The 22,863-nt window shown below is 41.8% G+C and overlaps 2 protein-coding genes across 7 annotated transcripts; one reads left to right on the forward strand and one right to left on the reverse strand.

Moving 5' to 3' along the window:
• The first annotated feature begins 375 nt into the window (after positions 1-375).
• LOC143896400 (uncharacterized) lies at positions 376-8,743 on the forward strand. 4 transcript variants are annotated; one of them, XM_077404275.1, is made up of 11 exons: positions 376-645; positions 1,053-1,487; positions 1,566-1,999; positions 2,156-2,348; positions 2,481-3,217; positions 3,306-3,431; positions 3,582-3,750; positions 3,847-4,074; positions 4,154-4,406; positions 4,511-4,799; positions 4,978-8,743. In XM_077404275.1, exons 1-11 carry the CDS (start codon positions 510-512, stop codon positions 5,047-5,049), a joined length of 3,072 nt encoding a protein of 1,023 aa, XP_077260401.1. In that variant the 5' UTR covers positions 376-509; the 3' UTR covers positions 5,050-8,743. The 4 variants fall into 4 exon arrangements, with proteins under 4 accessions (XP_077260401.1, XP_077260400.1, XP_077260399.1 ...); XM_077404274.1 differs by having other exon boundaries at positions 1,053-1,999; positions 4,511-4,857; XM_077404273.1 differs by having other exon boundaries at positions 1,053-1,999; positions 4,511-4,852.
• On the reverse strand, positions 7,554-19,987 carry Ash1 (histone-lysine N-methyltransferase ash1). 3 transcript variants are annotated; one of them, XM_077404269.1, is made up of 14 exons: positions 19,348-19,987; positions 18,709-18,753; positions 18,371-18,616; positions 18,078-18,283; positions 17,863-17,988; positions 14,159-17,685; positions 13,645-13,977; positions 13,226-13,506; positions 12,649-13,151; positions 12,079-12,500; positions 11,522-11,848; positions 11,245-11,417; positions 10,928-11,094; positions 7,554-10,838 (listed from the first exon to the last, which is right to left on the reverse strand). In XM_077404269.1, the coding sequence occupies exons 3-14, from the start codon at positions 18,540-18,542 to the stop codon at positions 10,431-10,433; spliced, it is 6,645 nt and encodes a 2,214-aa protein (XP_077260395.1). In that variant the 5' UTR covers positions 18,543-18,616; positions 18,709-18,753; positions 19,348-19,987; the 3' UTR covers positions 7,554-10,430. The 3 variants fall into 3 exon arrangements, with proteins under 3 accessions (XP_077260395.1, XP_077260394.1, XP_077260397.1); XM_077404268.1 differs by having other exon boundaries at positions 18,371-18,565; positions 18,669-18,753; XM_077404271.1 differs by having other exon boundaries at positions 7,554-10,574; positions 10,650-10,838; positions 18,371-18,753.
• Between the last annotated feature and the right edge of the window lie 2,876 nt (positions 19,988-22,863).

The raw sequence follows: 22,863 nt of genomic DNA on the forward strand, positions 1-22,863 counted from the left end.
ATTAATCGTTTCCTGAAATTGTCTGAGATTTCCATTAAAGGTAAAAGTATGACGGTAAAACGAATAAGACGTGTGTATGAAGACAAATGTATTAGTGTACGTACGTATGTACAATACGTGTGTCCGCCCTTTTTAAATTCGCAGGAGCGGCGTGCGTTTAGGCCAATGTGGGGGGGGGGGGCCAACGTGAACCAATGGTCGCGCGTCCCGCCTTGGAGTGACCCAATCGCCGTGCGCGCCGCTCTTTTGGTCGCGAATGAAACAGCGTTCGCGGTTGGACGTGCAGCTGGCGTCGGTTCGGAACGGCTGGCGCGGCCAGCCAATAGCAAGAGCGCGCGCTACGTAACCAACTGTTTTGCGACTTGCGACCGTCCCGCCATATTGTGTATGCAGCGCGGGTCAGTGGCGCGTGTACATGGGTCTTTCGTGAGAATCGTCAGCATTTTCTCTTTCGCGCGTAAGGTGTGCATGAATTTGCCTGTCCGCGTAACGGGGCATATCGCGCGCGCATGATGGATCCGTCGAAGTTGAAAGTGGTGGAGTTGCGAGCCGCGCTGAGCGACCGCGGCCTCGACACCAAGGGCAACAAGCCAGTGCTCGTCGAGCGGCTACGCAAGGCTCTGGAGGAGGAAACACCACAGGAGTGTAAGTCGTACCTGTCCCTGTTCTGTTATGCACCATTAAATATGCCTCTCTCTTGTACTCGCTTCTATTTCGCGTACTCTACCGATGTACCGTTACCGTGCGATGTGCGTCGCACGGCGAGATACCTTCCTGACGCGGCACCATCACCGTCACCCTGCTACATGGGCACGTCATTGTCGTGTCGTTGGTCGTAACGTTGTAAGATGCATCTGATCTGACAACGAGGTTGTGACTAACATTCTGAACATTGTGCTCTAACGTGCTGTCATATTTTTCGATTTCCCATGTTAATTTGTAAAATTTCATTTTCTAGTTTTAAGTTTATTTTTGCTTGATATCTCCTACCCGATAAATCGGCAGCGTACAAAGCTGCAGCTATGCTACATTTTATTACATTTTTTTTGCAGATGATTCAGCTTTGCACACGGAAAATATTGGCGATACGGCTTTGCAAGAAACACAAGAGAGAGTCGTGGAAGCTGCACGATCGTCGCAATCACCGAGAACACCTAGCAGAGCATCTAGGAGCTCCTCGATGACTACTCCGACAAAAATTTCCACGAGAAATGCATCGAGAGCGTCTACCGCTCCAAATTCTTCGAAGCACGCTACTCCGAGCAAACCTCAGTACGGCGAGAGAACGTACGAGACGTTGGTGACGATGTCAGAATCTATCTCTGAAGAACCTGTAATACGACAACGAGAGGAAATGTCAAAAATGTCTCCCGAAAAGTGTGGAGAAGAGCAAAAAGATGACGCGCCGAACATTCTTCCGGAAGTTTATTCATCGGTGTCTGAAGAATATGAGGCAGAAGAGGCAAAACGTGTGAATATTTTAGAAGGTAATAAGTGTCGAGCAAATATTTTCCAAGTACCTGTGACAGAACCGTCTGAAAAACCTAGTACACGTGCATGCGTAGATCACGTTTCTATAACTCGGGAAGGTCATGAAGCAATATCTGGTATAGATGAAGATGGCAAAATTCAACAGCTAACTGCAGAAACAGAAAATACTACAAAACTGGAAGAGAAAACAGATATTAAAGATGAAGATATTGATAAAATACACCATGTTTTTGAGAAAAGCAGTCAAGATGAAATTTCAATTGAGAAAGAAAATGAACGTATAGAGGGTAGATGTAACGTTAAGGATAATATGAACATTCCGGAGGTTGAACAACCAACACATGTGATACCTGATCACGTAGATAAAACGAGTGATCCTGAATTAAAGCAGGAGGAAAAGATTATCCATGATGATTATACGGCGCGAGACAACAAAATGGACATTTCAGCGAACATGGAAAATTTAGATGAAAAAGTTGATAATAATGAAATTTCACGAGATAAACAGGTATGTAATATATATATATATATATATATGTTTCTTTATATACATATAAAATAATCATAATGTATAACAATGCGTAAGAATGCACACACATTTGCCTCTTATAATTTTAATATATTTTGAATCGCCCATTGACTTATTTTTATTTCCATGGAAAAGGAACTAGCCGAAGACTATTTCTTAAAGCAAACAGTTGCATTAGATGCAGAAGAATCAAATCGAATGGAATACAATGACAGGAAAAGAAAAAGATCTCCTAGCCCAGCAGAAGTTCGTCGTCAGGTATCTCCTGTGCCACAGAAAGCAGAGGATGAACCAGATCTTGACGAATCAGCTGTACGTTTATCATGGTGTAAGTTTTTTCGATTAAATCATGCGTTATTTTTTTTAGATTTTTTTAGATATATGTTAAATGAGAAAATACATAATATGTACATGTATACAATATTGCATATATATATATATTTTTTTTTTGTATTTTTAGATGATTCAGATTTGAATTTAGTTATTGATAAAAATGGATTTTTCTCCGCTGCACCTATGTATGATGGGGATCTCTGTGATATGTGGGCTGGTGCAAGAGCATCTCATGGTGTCTTAAATGGAAAAGTCTATTACGAAGTCAGAATTACACAGCACTATCCAACTATCGCAAAAGACGAGAAACACTCGCATATGCTTAGAATTGGTTGGTCAGTACCCTCTACGTCCATGCAACTTGGCGAGGAAAAATTAAGTTACGCATATACGAGCGCTGGACAGCAGGGTACTGACAGGAAGTTCACAGACTACGGTTCCCCATTTGGCAAGGACGATGTTGTAGGATGTTATCTTGACATGACGCCCGAGAATACCGTAGAATTATTTTACACGGTAAACGGCAAGAATGTTGGATCTGCGTTTAATATCTCTAAAGAGGAACTTGGTGATAGACCGTTGTTTCCGCATATTTTAAGTAAAAACTGCACGTTCGTCTGCAATTTTGGTCAAGAGGAGGCATGGCGCGAACAAATCCCAGATTATATTTTAGTCGGTAACATCGAATCGAAAGACAAGATTGCAGGTCCGCGTAGGCCAGATGGGAAGGCGGATTGCGAGGTGATAATGATGTGCGGTTTGCCCGCGGCAGGAAAAAGTACCTGGGCAAGGAAGCACGCGGCCGACCATCCAGATAAATTGTACAATATTTTAGCGCTCCATAACTTAATTGAGAAAATTGGGGTATGTATATCCATAAAATTGTAAACTTATAAAACTTTATATATAGTTACGTAATGTTTATTGTTAATGCAACGTTTCTCTTTTCTAGGATATTGCTTTGTCAGATCAAGATCAAAACACCTGTCAGCGAGAAATTATTGATAGGTGCAATCGCGCACTCGACCAACTGATTGACGTGGCAAGTGGTAGAAGACGTAACTACATATTAGATCAGGTATGCGTGTGTGCGTGCGTATGTGAAGGAATATAGATGTTGGAATAATTAAATCGTAAAATATCTAAACATTGTTTTTTAAACAATCTTTTATCTAATATACATATTATATATATATATATATATATATATATATATATATATATGCAGAAGGGCAACGTATATTCATCCGTGCAAAGGCGAAAAATGCGGAATTTCTGCGGGTATCAGCGGAAAGCGGTCGTTGTTATACCAACGGACGAGGAGTACAATCAACGTTTGTCCACGCACAATGCAATCGAAGGAAATGCTTCAGAGTCTAATCTTACAGAAATGAAGGGTATTTATTGTATTTGTAAAACATATGATACTATTCAATTTATAATAAAATAGATTAAGCAAGTAACGATGTGCAAATCGATGTCAATTCGAATAGCAACGTTCACTGCACCTTCGGTGGGAGAATTTTTCGATGCAGTGGAGTGGATCGGTCTTGATGAGGAAGAAGCTAAGAAGCTTATTGAGAAATACAACAAAGAAGGTAAAGATGCTGGATTCAGTCAACAATCAACGGCGAAACGACCGCGTCTTGACAAGACTGAGAGTAACAAAGAAACGCGTGATTCGCGAAACAGCCGAGACATTCGAGATCGGAGAAACAATTGTGAGTATTACTTTTCTTATTATTCACCATTATTTATCATAAACTGCGCAATATCATATCGCATGTGTTTATGGGTAAGATCAAGATAGAGGTCGTAATCTTTGGCGCGGCGCTAATATGGGAGGTTGGAGAGGAGAGAGACAGCAAAGGGGTGGTTACATGAGGCATACTGGTAGCTACGGACCCCCTCCTGTTCCGTGGAGACTACGAGGACGAGGTGGACCTGCGATGGCACGTGGAGCAGACAGACGAATAACTGGAGTTGATAGGAGACCGGGAAACGATAGAAACCGATCTGTTGCGCCCAGACAAGGTGGTTGGGGGCCTATGAGGTAATAGCGGCTATTAGCCACTTTTAAGATCCAGATTTTCTTGGTAATCGGGTGAGTGACTCGGCAAGTGATTTTTAAAAACCATACCTGTGTGTTCGCTTTAGTGGGAATTATCAAGGATCATCGCAACAGTCCAGTTGGGGTCAACAGGACACGTGGTCAAATAGCCAGGCTCAAGGAAATTGGAATCAACAAAGTGGCGGCTGGGGACAACAACAGTGGGGAGGTGGTTGGAAGGGATATGGCCAAGGCACCTACGCTCAGACAGGATACAATCAACATGGATACGGCAACGGCAATTGGAGTAGCTGGAATCAACAGTATTACAACAACCAGTATTGGGGTCAACAACAACAACAGAGTGGGCAGACTACCGCAGCTGGCGGCCAAGCTGTAAGCAAACAATAAATCAACCACCGTAAATGTTACGAGAACGGAAAATAAATGTAAGGTATAAACATATAGAACGCTGTTCTTGTAAACCGAAAGTTTCAATTTTCAATTCAATCGATCTGTCGTCAAAATCGTTTATTCATGTAATTGCATATGAATTTTGCATACCCATTCGCAGGAGATTACAAACGAAATGGTGGCACCGACTTCTACCAATACGGGAGCAGGATATAATTACTCGCAAGGATAACAGACTTTTGCGCGAGGACAAGCGTACCCGTTCTAAGTACTGCGACAGCAACCACCACGTAACAATCTCACTCACATAAGTAGAGAAAAGAATTTATACCACACACGTTATATATATATATATATATATATATATATATATATATATATATATGTATATGTTTGAGTTTTTGCGATGTTATACATAGAATATTACATCGACATAACAGCGGATACAGACAACATTACGCTTTCTTAGCTTCGACAAAGATTTGCACGATTTTTTCATCTCCATGTGCAAAGACATTACAAGCATTATAAAACAAAAAATTCCCTTGCATTGCAACAAATGCATGTGAGAAAGTCAATTTTGAAATATAATTGATGCTGAGATGAATTTCGATTCTTACCGGTAACACAGGTCTAATAATATAAGTGCATTAACGACAATGTAACATTCGCGAGAAAGAATATAACTTTTTATCGCATCTTTAAAAACTGTAAGGAGAAAAGGTAAGAGAAAGAGGAAGAGTACTACGTATGGGTACAAACCATGCAAGTAGTATTAAAAGACGAATAGAAAAGATAGCACGCACTCTCAAAAATTCATGTATATATGTACAGATATAAAGTAAAAAAATTACGCAGAAAAATATCTATTTATACATTGAACAGATTGCGAATTTGCTTGAATGCATCGGTGCACGTTAAAAACTGTTGTATGCAAATTAACGTATAATTTGACATATAATTGACATTAATAATGTATGCGTAAGTAGTTGAACTCCAGATAGGGTTTCTAAAGTCCAGCGTAAGTTATCTAATCTAGTTGGTGTAGGTATTATTTGTTGGCCATTTCATCAATCGCGCATATGTTTTTCAGTTTTGACAGATTAGCGGGCGACAGGCTTTAATCTGCACCAGATAATTCGTGCACTAGTGAATTCGCTAGTAATGAAATTTTTAGCAGTGCAGTGCCCTTTTAGAAAGACAAAAAAGTATGCAAGAGAGAAAAATATATATTGTATAATATATCGTTTATCCCTATTCTTATCTTTCTATACCACCGACAATGTATAAAAAGAAAAATATTGTGGCGCAAATAAATTATTCTTGGACACACGTTTTATACATGCAGATTTTTCATTGCACAACACGACACGAACAAAGTCTTGCTACGATAATTAACTTGGTTTATTAAACAGTTCGAAATATTTGTACCTTCTAGTTACCGTATCTTCTAGTTACACGGAATACTTTTCTCTCTCTGATATGGTTATTATTCTCACCTGCATAAATATAATTTGCTAATTGTATACTTTTTGAATGTACTGCATGAGAAGGAACGGCATTTTCTCTATTTAACATTTAATTTTGCACATTGGTCTCATCTGTTCTATGCTGTATTCACGTTGTAATGCATTTGTTACCCTACGTACTTCCTCTGCTAGAATAATTTGATTTCTTTCTATTACATCCTCGCTCGAGGAAATAAAGTACGATCGCCTCACGATGTCTATTTCAGCGCTGCGCACCTTATCTCAATGATATATTTTTATATATACGTGGTATATGTATATGTACACATACCTATACCTATACCTATATGACATATGTAAAGCATCGATTCTGAGAATAATAATAATAATAATAATAATAATAATGCAAATCAGTGTTTATATACAGATTCATGATTAATGAATTAAAAATTATAAGATTTAGTGATGATAAGTGTAACTTGCATCAGACATCTGCAAATCATCTTTTAATGATTTAATATCGTTTGAAAGAGCGAACGTTTTTGAAAAAAGTCTCACGAACAAGATGGATGATCCATTTCTTCTCACGATCTTATTCATTCACAGAAAAGATCCTTTTTTTTATGTTCAGAGAATGATTGTCTCATTAGCTCGTCTTTTTTTCTCCGTACATATTGTGTGTACAGCGTGTGATGTTCCGAGCTAAAGTACTTCTTTGTGAAATCGAAAATAATTTAAGTAATGATTAAGTGTGGCGATACGCAAAGTTAGATATAATTAAGAGATATTAGGAGAGACGAGAGAAAAAGGGAGATGGTGAGCTATTTTTTAAGAAATAATCAGGAGCTCTATTTAACCTACACCTACACGCGTAGCATATGCTAGTACCTCTGTGTTACCATAAGCGAAGAATGAAAAAAAGAAAAAAAAAAAACAGCCGCATTATGGGCTGCATTATGTAACGACGATAATCACGCATAGTACGTCCTTTTCTATATGATGCAAAGTAAAAAATTAATGCATAACCTGTAAACTTAATTGTTGACACAAAAATGTACAAACATATTCATAAAAATAAAAAGGTTCTATTTATTTTGGGTTTTATCTGCATTTTTATATCTATAGATAATGTGCAACTTTTTATGCTGGGCTCTTTTGTAGCGATAATCTTGTGATAATTTATATTAAAATTCGCAAAGACGAAATTCGCAAGAATGGTACTTTAAGAAGAACAGATTGAAATGAGCAAAAATACGTGTATGGCAAATTCGTGTAAGGAAACTTTTTATGTATATTTTTGTTCGTCAGAATACAATAGTCTGTACATGCACTACATGTTTGAAAGCTGTCGTCGCAACAAACGTATTTTTTTTTCCAAGATTTCTTTTGATTATATCTAAATGCATTATAATAGTGTTAATTATATGTATAAGCAAACTCAGGAGACAAGTTATTACACAGCTACTGTTACGAATGATGAGCTGAAAAATGTCGCTAATGTATCGCATTAATATATGCATATATTACAATTCAAACGACGATTAATCATGATGTGCAGAAAACAAAATCACTTAATATAAAACATAAAAAATCGCGCTTCTTCACGATTAAAAAAATTCAATAAACGTAAGACGAAAGTTATTTTGGACCTGAAAAGAAAAATGATTTTGCCGATCTTTATGTATGAAAATATAATGATTCTTTTATTGCGATATGTTATATATTTCTGTCGACCTCGCTAAACCTTGCTAATAATATAATATAAATGAATAAAATTATATATACTCGAAAAACTTTTTGTTCATACAATTATAAACTATATAATATCTCTTCATATATTACCATATTGTACGAAATATTTAATAACATAATTTTTATGCATTCTAATATATAACACGATTTCAATAAAAATATTTGATTAAGATGATCGTTGTTGTTACACATGCCGCATAATTGTTAATGTCATTATAGCTGATGAAAAGATTAAAAAGAGATTTGTCCATCTACAAACATAGATGAAATGTTACTCTTAAAACAATAATATGTATACGCTATCTGAAAGCACGGAGATAAAAACAAACAGAAATATATAATTATTAATTAGTAAAGCACGTCCACATCGCTAAAAATATCTCACGAAGCATACATTCGTATATGGCTGTATGGTAACAAAAGCCATATATATAAGATTGTAATTACATATATTAAAATAAATTGTGATACTCTATTCTTTTTTACGCCAACATTGTTTTCGATATCAATATGATACAGATATAAGTTGCATTTTACGCGTTCTTAACGAATAAAGATCTCGTAAAAATAATAGAATAAAATAATGCAACTGTATGTCATGGAAAATGCACGGCGATGACATTCTGTGTTCGACGTTCTTATAATTTACTAAAATCAACGCATAATACGTGGATCAGCATTATTTTAATTTTTTTTTTTTTTTTTTTTCAAAAATTGCTCACATATCGTGTATCCCTTTTTTATGATACACTAGCTTTACATAGAAGGCCAGCTTCGAATCCTTTCTTTTTTATTTTATTTTTGAATTACACAATATAATAAATATTTCAGTACTTGTTGCTAATACTCCGAATATAGGTGTAGTTACAAAAGAAAAATTAATAAAATATAATATAATGTGTTAATAATATTACTTTTAATACTTTCGTCTTACGTTGAAACAAACGTAATGCTGCAAGTTTCTATAAAAGTAAATATAATATATGGATAATATAGTTTAGTACGCGAGAAAAAGAAAAGAGTAAGATTCATATGTATCAAACATATTTATCGTCATATGTATCTACCATACTGTGTAATGCAATAATAAATATGAAGTCCTGAGTACACATATGTACAATTTTGGAATCACTGCGACCCATCTCCGATCGCGTTCTCTCGACTATTCATTATATCAATAAATTAAATACATTAGTAAAGGTTCTTTCATAAAGTGAAGAAAGTATGTTACACGTGATTCAAATATAATATCGAGGGATTATGAAAAATATAATATTACTTCTGTGCAACAAAGCATTATATACGTAAATACACACGCTTGTATCCATATTCTCATATGATTGATTCTTTAGATTCTTACCGCTCGCACTGACATAACGTTTACTCTTTTAAACCCACAAAATGTATAGTTTGTACATTTAGCTATATTAACTATGAAAAAAATGTACAAAACATTTTCTATACAAGAGTCCGCGATTTACAATTATATTAATATAATAAACCAATTCGCAGGAGAATCGATTACACTTAAGTTTTAACTTTCGATTACTTTTCTTCTCTTAAATATCCTAATTATGATAAAATGAGCATAGTCTACTCAGTTTAAAGTACCTATTACGTGTTTACAACATGATTCTTGTCGTTATATAAATCAACAGATATACCTATTTTATCGCCGGTAATTAAAAAGTTGATGGCCAAGTCTACAATGAGTCGTTAGTCGTTAGTCAGATGTCGAAAGAGGGTCGGAAAAAATCATAAGCGTATCGTAAGGCGATCGCGGACGTCTGTAATCGGCGATCGTGAGCGATTGGCCAAATGCCATCTTTTACGATCATCGATTACAGACTTCCGATTGCCTTACGATACGTTTATGACTATTTCTTCCGACATCTGACTAATGACTAACGACTAATTGTAGACTGGTCATGAGAGTTAACAAAACAAATACATGTTAAGATCTAGTCGTCTATGACAAGACATCTATAAAAAAGAAAAAAAAATGTAAAAAAATATCAATCGACAATTTTGTCTATGTTAAATATTATTTCGGCTATTTTATATATATATATATATATATATATATATATATATATATACCTATATAGATATAGATATAAATTACACCAATGGACGGGTTGTACGAAGAGGAAAAATTTCTCTCACGCTTTCCTCGTTAAGAGGGCGAGGAAAAGGGAAAGGAAGGGAAGGGAGGGGAGGGGAAGGGAAAAGATAGATGTACAATTATCTTGATTCACGTAGCTGTAGCAGAACCAAGTTTAGAACGATTGGAATCAACCAGCCTATTAATCTGACTAAGATCAAAATTAGTAGTAACTCTAGATTAGCCTATATATACAATACGATATTATCGTTGTGACATTACCCACTGTCACGGATTAAGTCCGCCGGGTCTCTTCCGATTTCGCCTGTTCCTTTCTAGAAGAAACGACAGATCCAACGGATCTTTCTTATTCGGCATTCTCTGTAGTAGATTTAGTAGAATAATGTTCAATTTTTTCCTTTGCTCCTCCCGCTGCAAATGATAACATGTCAAACACCAATATCGTACATAATTGTACAACAAATAGTGATCCTTCGCAATAATTACTTGAGCGTACAACGTCGCAGGTGGTGCGACCAAGATCTCGCCCGACTTCCGCCTAGTCCTGTTACCACATTTGTGTTCTTTGTGCGTCTTTACGTTATCGTTGGATTCCAACTTTTGATTCCCATCTACTTCCTGATTGCTATTTTTCTTCTTATCTTTAAACATCTTGATTCCATCGAGACTATGAGGCTGGAAATAAAATTAAATATTACTTAACATACTTAATACGATAAGTATTAATGTAAAAATGATTTTGATAGACTTATAATCGCTCTTACCAAGTAGGTGCGATAATGTTTTATACGTTGTGGGAAGGTTTCAAATGCGTAAGGTTTCGTGCATACTGTATGCCTGGCTCTAGCCACTTTTGTAAAAAGTCGTGCTGCGCGATCAACGCGATATTCGCATACATAAGTATGCTCAGGAGTAGAACCAACAGGGCGTCCTTAATTCAAAAGCACGTGTAATAACAAAGTTAGTTTCCATTAGAAAATAACGAGCAATGACATATACAATGATAGGCTCGAATAAAACGCTAATATATATATATATATATATATATATATATATATATATATATATATAATATATGTACCTTTACAAAAAGTATGAGGATCCAATACCCAACATCGCTCAGCCACGAGATCGCAAGGAACAGCTTCGTATAACGGAGCGCACACAACTTCGTTTACATAAAACTTTCGCGTTGGCTCGTGATATGTTTCATGAGGTCTGAGATAATGATGTCCAAAGACAAACCTCTCACCTCTATTAAATAAATGATTAAATTTTAAAATCTATAGTTCATCTATAGTTTCAATGGATACGCGATTTGACCTACGTGTTATATATAATATAAAACGACCACTTACTCGCGATTCTTCCATAGACGTTCGATTCTAAAAATGTCCATCTGCTCGTAATCGGGCTTCTGTATAGTTTTGTATGTGTGTTTGTCAGGCGTGTCCCTTAAAACGTATACCGTGTCGCCTTGTCGGAGTTGCAGATCGCCTCGCATCAGCGTCACGTAATGCTTCTTGCCTTCCTCTTCTTCCTCGCCTTCTAATGGAATTTCTAAATCAACCTCACGAGGTTGACATCTTTCACATAGATAAGATTCGACGCTCGTGTCTGCTTTAACACAGTCACAATGTTGCCAAACAAGACATCGTTCGCACTGGATCATCAAACCTTCATCTCTGTAAAAAATGATCAATAAAGATATATTTAAAGAAAAGATAATGATGTATGCACGTGTACAAAAAAAGAAAAAGAAATTACTTTTTTAAAGTAAAGATACATATTTCTATAGGGAAATGTAACGCGCGCGCGCGCGTAGATGTGTGTGTGTGTGTGTCTGTCTAATCTCATTCTACTTTTGAATACAGTTGAATGCATATTAGACCAATAATCAATGTGATTAATTTACCTGTGTAGTCCGCAAATGCATCTGATTACATCCTCCTCTCCAGCCGTAGATCCACGAGGTGGTAAAAAGCCTTGAGACGGCGGAGAACCAGTCGCCTCCGTTATAGCGTCAACAAAATCAGGTTTACTTCCCAAGTATAATTTCCGTAATCTCGCCGCAGCGATTCCTATCTCAGATGTTCTACCAAAGAATCTCACATTGTTGTCGAAAAGTCTTATCATATCCTGATCAAACTGTTCTGCAGTTTTGTAATGACCAGTACCAATGCACTGATCTATCGTAATCAGATCGATGGGTTCTACGATCTTCTCATAGTAATCGGATAATTTTCTTTTAGGAGGTAAAGTCATGAAAGGAATGCACAACAGCTGACCGTTTTCATCATTCGCTGTTGCAACAATTGTGTATAAATCTTTTAATACCTGTAAAAAATAAAATATTACAACGACACTTGTTTTTTAGTCTACAATATAATAATGGGATGTAATGTGTCATTACATTCTCATTACAACTCTTTGTCGATGTCATTTTTTTCTATTATTATTTCCGATAAATGAACCATCTACTGACCTTGGCTAGTTTTGCAGTCTTATGTACCTCTGGATCATCCTGTGCCTGTGCGAGTCTACGCGTTCGTACAGTACGCGCGTTGGTGTTCGTCAGCGCAGTTAATTGAGAGAAAAATGCATCGGATTGCGCTTTAGAGTCTCCCGAACTCTTTTCCTTCGCCACGCTCGCGTTACCGGATTTCGTTTTCCCGTTCTGTACTTGAACTTGCTGTACCGACGCCGATTTGAGTCGTCGCACTTTCTCCAGATTCCTCAACAAGAAACAGTGATGTTCACGCGCGAAGCATCGTTGCTGATAAGACATCGGTTTCAATTGTGGCGTGTTGTGCGTCAAGGTCGGATCTCCTACTTTGCGAGACTTGCAGATGTTCTTGGAGTTGGCCGATTGCACCGCGTTCGATTTACGAATGTTTTTCCGTGGTCTGCCCACCGATCTTCTTTCGATAGTCTCCATTTGCGACGGTAGAGAGGGAATGCTTCGAGCTACCCTTTGACTCTTTCCACCTGCCGTACAGAATTTACAACTGAAATATCTGACACTTAACCGCGAAGATAATTCATCTTCCATAAATTTTTACCTATAACACCTCTACAGGCATTACTACCGCATCTACACTGCTGTCCTTCCGATGGGTTGAAAAGCGCGAAATTGTAATCGTACGTTAATTCTTCTCCTGGTTTAATATCTCTCGATGCGAATAGTGCCATACGTGGCAGCCCGAGAACACTCCATTTTTGCATCTCACAATTCGGCTCGCACGAATGATTCACGAATCTTCCGTCACCTCCCATGCGATGACCATCGATCACTAGGCCACCGTCCAGATGCAAACAATAGTGATGCGTATCGTTGGCGTATCTATCGTTTCACACATTTTCATATACTTTTTGTTTTTATTTTTATCCTTTTTTAATTTTATGAAAGTGGAAAAAGAATAAGAATGAAAAAAATTGATTTGATACTTAGCGTAGTGAAAAAAAAAAAAAACAATCATACCTGGTCGCCATCCTCGACTTAAACTCCCTCTCTGACACGACTTCACCCACGTATTCGAGGATAAAGTCGCCGGATTTGATAGCTTGTTGCGTCCTTACTCCCCACCCTTTGTCCTCCGTCATGAATCTCTGTAGTCCTGGCGACCACTCGTGCTTTTGAATCTTTTGATTCTCGCATTTGTCGCTGCAAGGGCACAGTTGTGGCGAACATTCGCTGAACACCATGCGATTAATACAATCGTCTCCGCAGCCGCTTTCTGGTTTACATTCACAGGCTTGCGCCTCGTAGAGAGTAGTTGGTTTAACATCATAATAAATGTTCGTTCGAATTTTTCTGCAAAAAAATACACGCAACATTATTGCACATTTCTAAATTTAATTTCTTTTATGTGTATAAAAAATTAAAAAATGATATTATTCACAATATTATATACACGCTTGAGATATGTAACATAATAAACGTGCTTCGTAGTTCAGACATATCTGGAATTAAATAAAGAGAACATTTTACTTACTTGTAATTCCACGATGGCACCAAATCTCGACCGGGTAATCTCGATTGAGCGTGCAGCCACAATAAATCGTACTGCAGTTGAAATGGCGTTTTCCTCTGTCGCAACAGTTTACCAGTCGGTATAATGTTTGGTACGTGCTCCGCAGCATAATGCTCGTCTGAATTGGCGCAAACGATAATTTTTCGTTTGGCATCGACACCGGCGAGTTTTTTAGACTCGAGGTCCTTCTTATACTCGGAGAATATGCTGCTGGCCTGTAAATATCGCTTCTTCCACCTCGACTGTTTCTTCCGGTTATGAATGGGACCTGCGGCGGGTTTCCTGCCGACCTCTTGATCCTCGCTGGCCACGTCGCTGCTGGGCGGTGCCTCGCTTTCCGTATCATAGCCCGCGCTTCTTAATCTCTTTGTGCTTCTCCCGAGATTGGAATATAGATTGGAAGGACTGGTCGAGCCTCTTCTTCTTTTGTGATTATTGTTAAAACAACCAGATAATTCCATCTTGACATTCGCCACCTGAGCATTCGCGCGTTCTAATTTCCTCAAATTCTCCTCGTTTAGCTCCGCAATACGTTGATTCTGATTGTAACGTTCGAGGGATTCCTCCAACGATGCATTCTCGTCATAGATCCGACAGTCCGGTATTTTCTCGTACTTTACCGGGCTCGGATATAGCTTCTCGGACAGCACGCTGCTGTCGGATTCCACGAGATCCTTACGAACTCGCAGCTGACCGGGACAAGACTCGCGTACCTCATCCGAACCACTTCGACTGGATGTCTCTTGCACCGTATTAGACGTATTCAAATTCTTCACGTCACTTTTATCATGTCCCGTACTATCGCTGTTCTCCATAACGTTCTGAGCTTTGCTCGCCATCAAAGACGCCTTATTATCCTCTATATCTTCGACTATGTCCCGATCTTTACATATCCCGTTAGCGCTGGCCAATACCGTTGACTTGACCACTCTGGGAGAATCTACGAGTTTCTTCTTCTTTTTCTTCAGAGTAGGAAAGCCCGTGCGATTAATAGCTTTCCGTCTTCGTATCTTCTTCTTCGTGAGTGTCATCGTCGCGGTATTATTCATGAGATTTGGCACGTTCAACGTACCGATCTGAGCTACCTTGCTCTCGATCACAGTTTCACCGTCGTCGAACATCTCGGACACGTGCGTCTCTGAGTCGACCTTTATACTCTTTTCCGTACGAACGTGTTCAATATCCATTTTGTCGTTTGACTGCGTTTTATCGGTCTTAGACGACTTCTCCGACACCACGACTGTCTTTTCCGATTTACCAGATTTCTCCGTGGCAATCTTGGAACTCTTATCCGCGGACTTCTCCTTGTCATTCTTGTCGAGAAAGCTGTGACTTTCGGATGACAATTTCGTAACGGTGACACGAAGATCCTTGACAATCTTTTTCTTCCGGCGTGGTTGAACCTCTACCTGACTGGGGGATTTATCTTCATCGCTACCCTGTTTCTCAGATGCCGCGCTCTCGGTATCTCTTGGTCTTTTCTTCGGCGTCACCGGCATGGCCTCCTCGTCGTGAATGGAGGATCTCGAGCTACCGCCACCATATCTCGTAATAGTAGCTTCAATCGCTTCCTCTATATGGGTCTCCGTGGAATTGGACTCGTTCGCATTCGCATCGGTGCAGCTCGCGTTCGAGCTTTGCGAACTGTGCGGACTCGACACATGATAGTGGCGTTTCTTCAATGGTAACCGCTGCTCGTTCGGATTGGAACTCGTGCTGGTGTTGGCGCTGCTCTTGGAGTCAGTACCCGTTAGTATCTTTTCCTTTTTCAAGCGTCGCTTCAATTTCTGATCGTCATTCGCATTGACATCGCCGCCTTTTCTCTTTTTCGTCAGTTTCTTTACGCGGAAGATTTGTGGTAACTCGGAATGATTGACGCTGGTGTTGTTCTTGCCCAAACTACACAACTTTGCAAATTCTTCGATCAATTTCTCCAGTTCCTGGAAGATATATGGATCGATGCGAATGGGATTCTTCGGTGGCGCGAGCAGTCTCCGACGATGTTTGTGATGACGATGATGATGACGATGATGATGTTTGTGACAATGATTGCGTTGTATTGGCTTCATCGGCTTGTCACACTTGTTGGAAGCCGAGCAAGCTCGCTCCATATTTTCTGCCTTTAACACGTCGCCGACTGGCAACGATATTAACGTCTGCACACCCACGCCATTGGTCTCAAAGTCCGCTACGGTAGTTTTCTTGTTGCATTTGTTCTCTTTCAGAACACGTCTAGTGGTCGGAGGCGCGACTCTCTTGGCTAATTTTCTGGCGACGACGGCGACCGCGTTATTCCTATTCTCCTTTGAACCCGTTCTCTTATCGATGCTCAACATCTTTTGATCGTTCGTAACGTGACGCTCGCAAGACGTTTGCTTCTGTCGCGTCAACGGAACCGTAGTCTTATTAGACACGCATGTTCTATCTTGCCTTACCTTTCGGCAAGTCCTACCATCGCACTGTGGCACGAGCTTGCTCGCGGTAGATCTGCTTAGGCATTTTACTCTCATCGGGGAACTCGTTCCCGGGGTCTTCTTCACCATCGTCTTCTCCCGCGAAGAGCTTTTCACCGAGTTACCGTAACGTTTCTTTTGATACGTCGTTTTGCCCTTAATTCTTTTACTCGCAAGAGATGCGTCCTCTTTCATTTCCCTCGATGCAACGGACTTTGCGTTACCCCGCTTTCTAACCGAAGCTGCGTCTTCTTTCGTGCTCTTTCCAGTATTCGCGTCTTTCGCAGCTTCCTTCTTTTCCGTTAATCGAGGTTCGGGCGTCTTTAGATTTTTTAAAGACTCGTTTCTTTCTTTCTCCGCTTTCTCGATCTTTTGGATCTTTTCGACGATTTCCGGCTTTAAACGCGGCCTGCCGGGTCCGCGTGGTTGCGCAGACACTGTTTTCGCTGGTCTACCAGGTTTCCTTTTCGGAGGATAGAGAACCCGATCGACGTTCACTGCCGGTTTAGTGGCGATCGACGATTGGATCGGGGATTGAGTCGGCGCTGGAGGACTGACAGGACTGATCGCCAGGTGTAACGGACTATCGTCCACCGACTGAATACCAGAGTCGGGCGACACGTTCGATACGCATGGGTACTCGTTATCGTTGTTCAATTTTTTGCCGCATTTGCTGCGCCTCTTCCGTGGCTCCGACAGCATGGCAGTCTTTTCGACAAATTGCTGCAACAAAGTGGAGCTGTACACAGGCACGGGATTCTGATCGCCGTTTTCACTCGTGTCCGAGTCCGCGCCGAGCGACATGCGCTCGATCGCCTTTGACACCAGCCGACCGCTCTCCGAATCCTCAAATCCGTCGAATGGCGCGTCTTCTTGCTCTTGCGCAGGCAAGACGGTCGCTAAATCTTCCCGATTGATTTCTTGTAGCGGCGCGTGATGGTGATGCTGATGTTGTTGTTGCGACTGTTGTTGCTGTGCTAGTTGCGACGCCGCGTGGCCCACAGATGAGTCTGAGTCTTCGCTACATTCTGAGGACTGGATCAATTCATATGTGTGACGTTACATAAATAATATATATATATATATATATATTGTATATCGTATTTTGATAAAAAACGGAGTCGCGAATTAAAATAAAAATCAAGACACAACGTGCGTACATAACTCACATATATATTCTCATAAATTAAAAAAATTATTTATTACAATCACCTTAGTCCCATGATTGGTCTTGACCTTTTTCGTGACGGCGGTTCTCTTACTTTTCTCACATTTAATTTTCTCGGAGTTTTCTTCTTTCTTTGGACCTTTCATGGTGATTTTCAATTTCAATGCTCCCTGCAACGCACGACAAAATATCTTTTTACAGAAGTCGCAGAAATAAAGCGATAAATAACAGGTTTAAAAACAATTGTCTTTTAACGCACTTGTTCAAAATTAGTTTCTTGAATGGAAAATGTTTGTTCGCTATGTTCGGACGAACAGTCCGAATTAGATCCGCTACCCTCTTCCTCGCCGCTACTTTCGTCGTCTGACTCAGAATTAGAATCCGAATAAGAGCAACTGCCTTCGCTTCCACCAGAGCTTTCGTCGTCGGAATCAGAGTCTTCTTCGGAATCGACCGAATCTGTTCCTGTAATTTAAAGGAAACAAAAAAAAATTAATCCAACAGCAGTTAAGTTATGAAATTTATACCTGGCAGTATGAATTTCGAAGATACCATTAGGTTCAGTAGCAGGATCCCAACTACCGCCACCTTTTATGGCATCCATGTCAACGGTCGAAGGAAGCTCTTTCTCTTGCTCCCCATCGTTTTCTTCCCAATTCCAATTTTGCAATTCTAAGTCGGAAGGATGGTGAATAACGGCGTTCCATCCTGCATCACCAGACATTTTTCAGCTTATCTGACATCCAGCTGAATCCAATAGAATACCATTCCTTATACTTTTGCGCACTCATCAAGTCTCTTTGCACGAACAAAAAGCATATCTTCAAATCTTAGTCGATAAAATATTCACTTGTAAATAATTGTCACGGTCATTTTCGTTATTCCCATACCCAAGTTCTATGCGGCGCGTAAAGTTCTCGCTACACACCGTGATTCTGAAAAGAACAGGATATTATCGTTAGTTGACAACGTCAACATGTGTGTGTGTGTGTGTGTGTGTGTGTGTCAAAGATTTATATTGTTTATATTATATTTAAAAGACACGAGACGGATGCTAGGACTGCGGTAAAAAAATTAATTGTCAGAATAAGTGGAATAATTATCGTGGAATAAAGGGTAGTTAAGCCCTATGAAAGAGCGTCTCTGAAACTTTACGACAAGTACATCTCCGAAGGTCTCGAATTATAATCAGATCGTAGTCCGATCTGAAGCGCGCAGAAACAAAACGAAAAACGTTCAAGTTCAAAGCCCCGACAAATGACAAGTACGATTTAATCGTCGTTAGTGTCGTTACTCCAGACAGTCAGGACTCCACAGACTCGAGCGTCTCGAGACTCGGTGGCCATCGGCCATCTGTAATGACGCGTCACACGTAAACAAGAGATACGTAACGCGTAACGCGTGAAATCGGAATATTCGGAACATCGCGCACTGTCTCGGGAACCGAGTAGCGACAACGAGTCGCGGAGGTCGCTCGCAATCGAATCGTTGGCCTCGACCGCTTCGACGCCGCGCCGCGCGCCGGTTACCTGGTCTCGGTCGGTGGATATCGTCGATATCGCCGCACGATCGGCGCCGCAACGACAGCTGTTTCTCGTGGCGCGGGGTGCACCGTGTGGCGTGTGCGCCAGGTGTGCGTAGACGACTTGGGATTTGGCGCGAAACGTCAGCGCGTCAGTCGCGAGACGGGACGCTGTCGCGCCGCGACGGTCGCCCTGGACGCGGAACCGAGGTCGTCGGGCCGCGCAGGGCCACGGAGGAGCCGCTCGGGCGGAGACCCGTCGCCAGGCGACTTTCCCGTCGCGTCAAGTACAATTGGAAAGTCCGATGTTTACGTCCCGACAGCGCGACCACAAAATGGCGTTTCTCGGCGACGTCGGACGTCCCTGGTCCGTGCGCGGTGCGCGGTGCCGACTGCCGACTGCCGACTGCCGATCTCACGTCAGGTCGGAATCGAGCGAGGGAAGGCGCGTCGCTCGCGCGTTGTAACGCGTCGACGCGTGAGAGCGATCGCCCCGGCTGCGCGTTGCCGCGATTATCGCAGAGATTTACAATCCCCCCGGCACTTTCGCGTCAAGGTAAACTCGCGTGAAGCTCGCGCGACACGCGTCAAGATCCGCGCACTGCCTTCGCCTTTCGCCGTTCGCGACACTGCTGCCACCTGCCACTGCTGGTGCTGGTGCTGCTCGCGGGCCGCGGGCCGCCGCACCGGCCGCGGCACGCGACGCTACCGCCGCACGGCGGCGAGAGGACGAACCGTGTGAACCGCGAACGTCGCCGTCGCGTCGGTAATGCGGAAACTAGACTCTACAGTCTAGACTGTCCAGAGTCTAGTAGGGTCTTGCGGCAAGATTTCTTTCATCTTTCGTGTTCAGTTGAGAGATGAGGGATATAGAAAGAGAGAGAAGTAGTTGTGTGTGAGAGTATAAACTTTTTTTCGTTCGAAATTTTCGCTTTTTTTTTATAGGTCCCCTGCTAAGCTGCGTTCAAAAATTCACTCTGGATGTTGCGTAGGTGATGATGTGAGAGCTTTAATAAAACTGAGATCTGAGATGCGGAAATTTGGAAGAAGCAAACAAATATTGGTTAGAAGAAGATTGGAAAAAATGTATTTGGTGCGGTGATGGCAATGACCGTATGGAACATTACGTAGAGGATTTAGGTAATGACGAGGCGAAGTGAAAAAGGCTGTGGAGCGACGAACTAGATTTAGATAAGGGTAAAATGTTGCGGAAATTATGGAAGGAGAAGAAGAAGGAAATTAAAAAGAGAAAGGAAAATCAAGCCAAAGATAAAGATTGTGATAGTTTAGGTCTAAGTAGTTTGGTTAGTTTAAGAGGGCAGCGAGCGTACGAATGGTATGGATGGATGAGTGAGGATAAGTTTTAAAGTGTAAGTGTAAACCAAGTCCCTTCCTGTTTATGTAAAAGCTGAAGTAAATAAATTCTATTCTATTCTAGTTTACGTCTGGGTTGCGTTCCAAAATTCACTCTGGGTAACTAAAATCTATAGTTTACGTCACGTACGCTATAGCATTTTAGTTAACTAGAGTGAATTTTGGAACGCAGCCCTGCAAGTGCATCCTGCTCGATCTAGGTATTTTTGTTCTTTAAGTTCCTTGAACTCTCGATACGTCATTGTCATTGGAAGAAAAGATGGGAAACGATCACTACGGATACGGAGTGGACGTCGCCCTCTGCCGAGAAGCGGCGAGCGGCGGAACTCCACTCTGCACGGCTAGGCGCAACTTGGTTCGTTGGCTCGTTCGCGTTACAGCGCTGTGCACCGTGCACCCTGCAGCGCGTGCAATGGCGTGCAACGCCGCCAGGCGCCAGGTGCTCCTCCTAAGGTGCTCCCGCTCGCGCTACCGGTAGTGTACGTACGTATACGTACATACGTGCATACATGCGTATGTACGTCGCGCGAGGCGGTGTCGGGGTGTAGACAGTAGACACTGAAGACTGTGTAGTGACTGTAGTGAGTGTAGTGTAGGGTGTGCTTGCGTAGTAGATCCTGTTGGTGGGTGGTTGGGTAGGGTAGGGGAGTAGGAATTCGGAGTCGGCAATATGGCCGGCCAGATGTGCAGCGGCAGCGGCAGGGTGTCACGGTGGTGTTAGTGCCGCGCGCCAGACTCGTTCTCTCGTTATTTATATGTCGAACTACCGCAAGTCTTGTCCGAATCTCGCGTGTTTTCATGGGCTCGGTGATATACTGTGCAGAAGCAGGAATACGGCTTGCACGAAGGCATAGCGTACGCTCACCGGCCAAGCCAACATGAAGTGAGTTAACGCTGAACGCGTACCATCAACCATCGACCATCAACGCGAACGAGAGGGAATGAGAATGAGAGAAGGAGCTTCCTCCGGCCACTCGTCTCTCTTTGCTTTTCGCTTTTCGCTTTTCGCTTTCGACGTTTGAATTTCCTCGCGGTTCGGTCGCGCTTCCTGGGCTAGACGCACCAACGACGGCCGCGCGACGGTCAATATTGAACATCGTCCTCCGACCTCCGACCTCCGACCTCCGACCTCCGACGTCTCCGCGCTACAGCACTTTACAGCTATTTAATCTTCCGACTGTACACGTATACACGTTTGGACAAAAAGGATCGCGACCTGCAACTAGCGATATCGATCACGCGTCGCGGGTCGCGGGTCGTAGTAGGGCGGGCGCGGACCGTTCCTTTTTATTCGACTGTTGTGTTCTTTAAATCCCGACTTCCGATTCGAAAGGGTACAGCCTGCCTGCTTCCCGGCTCCCGGCCAGTCCAGCCTTCCCTTGCCCTCGACGCTCGACGCTCGACAGAGGGCAAGGACCGTAATGATTTTTGACAGCGCGGATTTCGGTAGCGGCGTCGACGTCAACCCGTCGCGTCGCGTCGCGTCGACTCGTCGAAAACAGCGACAAGTCCTGCGTTATGTTCGCCCTCGCCATCGTCTCCCTTCTTTCCTCTGCCTTCCATCGCTCGCGCGGATGCGTTTGTGTGCGCCCACCGGCCACCAGCCACCAGCCACGTTTGTCTTAACCCGACTCCGATGATTCTTATATGTACGTGCATCTGCCGGCCGGGCCGGACCGGGCCGAGCCGAGCCGGACGTCTTTAAACCCTGAAGGGGTCCCCGAGGACCCAAGGCCCTATCTCGCGACGCGACTTTTCTCAGCTCGTTTTCTTACCACTTAAATTATTACCATTCCCACGACAATCGCTTACTTTTCGCAGTAACGAGAGATTACGGTAAACGTTACAGTTTTATGTTCCGTGGGGCGAAGAAACTGCGATTGCGATAATGTTCGTTCCGAATCTCTTTCAAAGCCGCTGATTCGCGATACTTTTGTTTCTCCGCTGTAAACGTTTCAGACGTTTCGTTTCGCAAAATTCGCCGAGTGTTCGACAAGCTCAGAGCTTTGTTCGATTCTCTACTACTCTTTACTACTTTCTACCTGTTTGCGGAAACAAAATTTGAAGAGCTGAAAAGCTAGGTTTGAAGCTACGCAAATCTCAACGTTTCGCTTCAATTCCGCTCGCTCGTATCAGATTGCATCGATGT

The sequence above is a fragment of the Temnothorax americanus genome, unplaced genomic scaffold (assembly GCF_048541705.1).
Source record: "Temnothorax americanus isolate GAGA-0224 unplaced genomic scaffold, ASM4854170v1 Scaffold18, whole genome shotgun sequence".
Lineage (NCBI taxonomy): Eukaryota > Metazoa > Arthropoda > Insecta > Hymenoptera > Formicidae > Temnothorax > Temnothorax americanus.

Coding starts and splice junctions, on each gene's coding strand:
- LOC143896400 (XM_077404272.1), top strand. CDS start 510: ATGATGGATCCGTCGAAGTTGAAAGTGGTGGAGTTGCGAGCCGCGCTG. Junction 3,751..3,846: donor TAATCTTACAGAAATGAAGG/GTATTTATTGTA, acceptor CAATTCGAATAG/CAACGTTCACTGCACCTTCG. Junction 4,800..4,977: donor CCGCAGCTGGCGGCCAAGCT/GTAAGCAAACAA, acceptor ACCCATTCGCAG/GAGATTACAAACGAAATGGT.
- Ash1 (XM_077404269.1), bottom strand. CDS start 18,542: ATGTCTGGTGATGCAGGATGGAACGCCGTTATTCACCATCCTTCCGAC. Junction 17,686..17,862: donor AGACCAATCATGGGACTAAG/GTGATTGTAATA, acceptor GAATTGATCCAG/TCCTCAGAATGTAGCGAAGA. Junction 10,839..10,927: donor AACATTATCGCACCTACTTG/GTAAGAGCGATT, acceptor TTTTATTTCCAG/CCTCATAGTCTCGATGGAAT.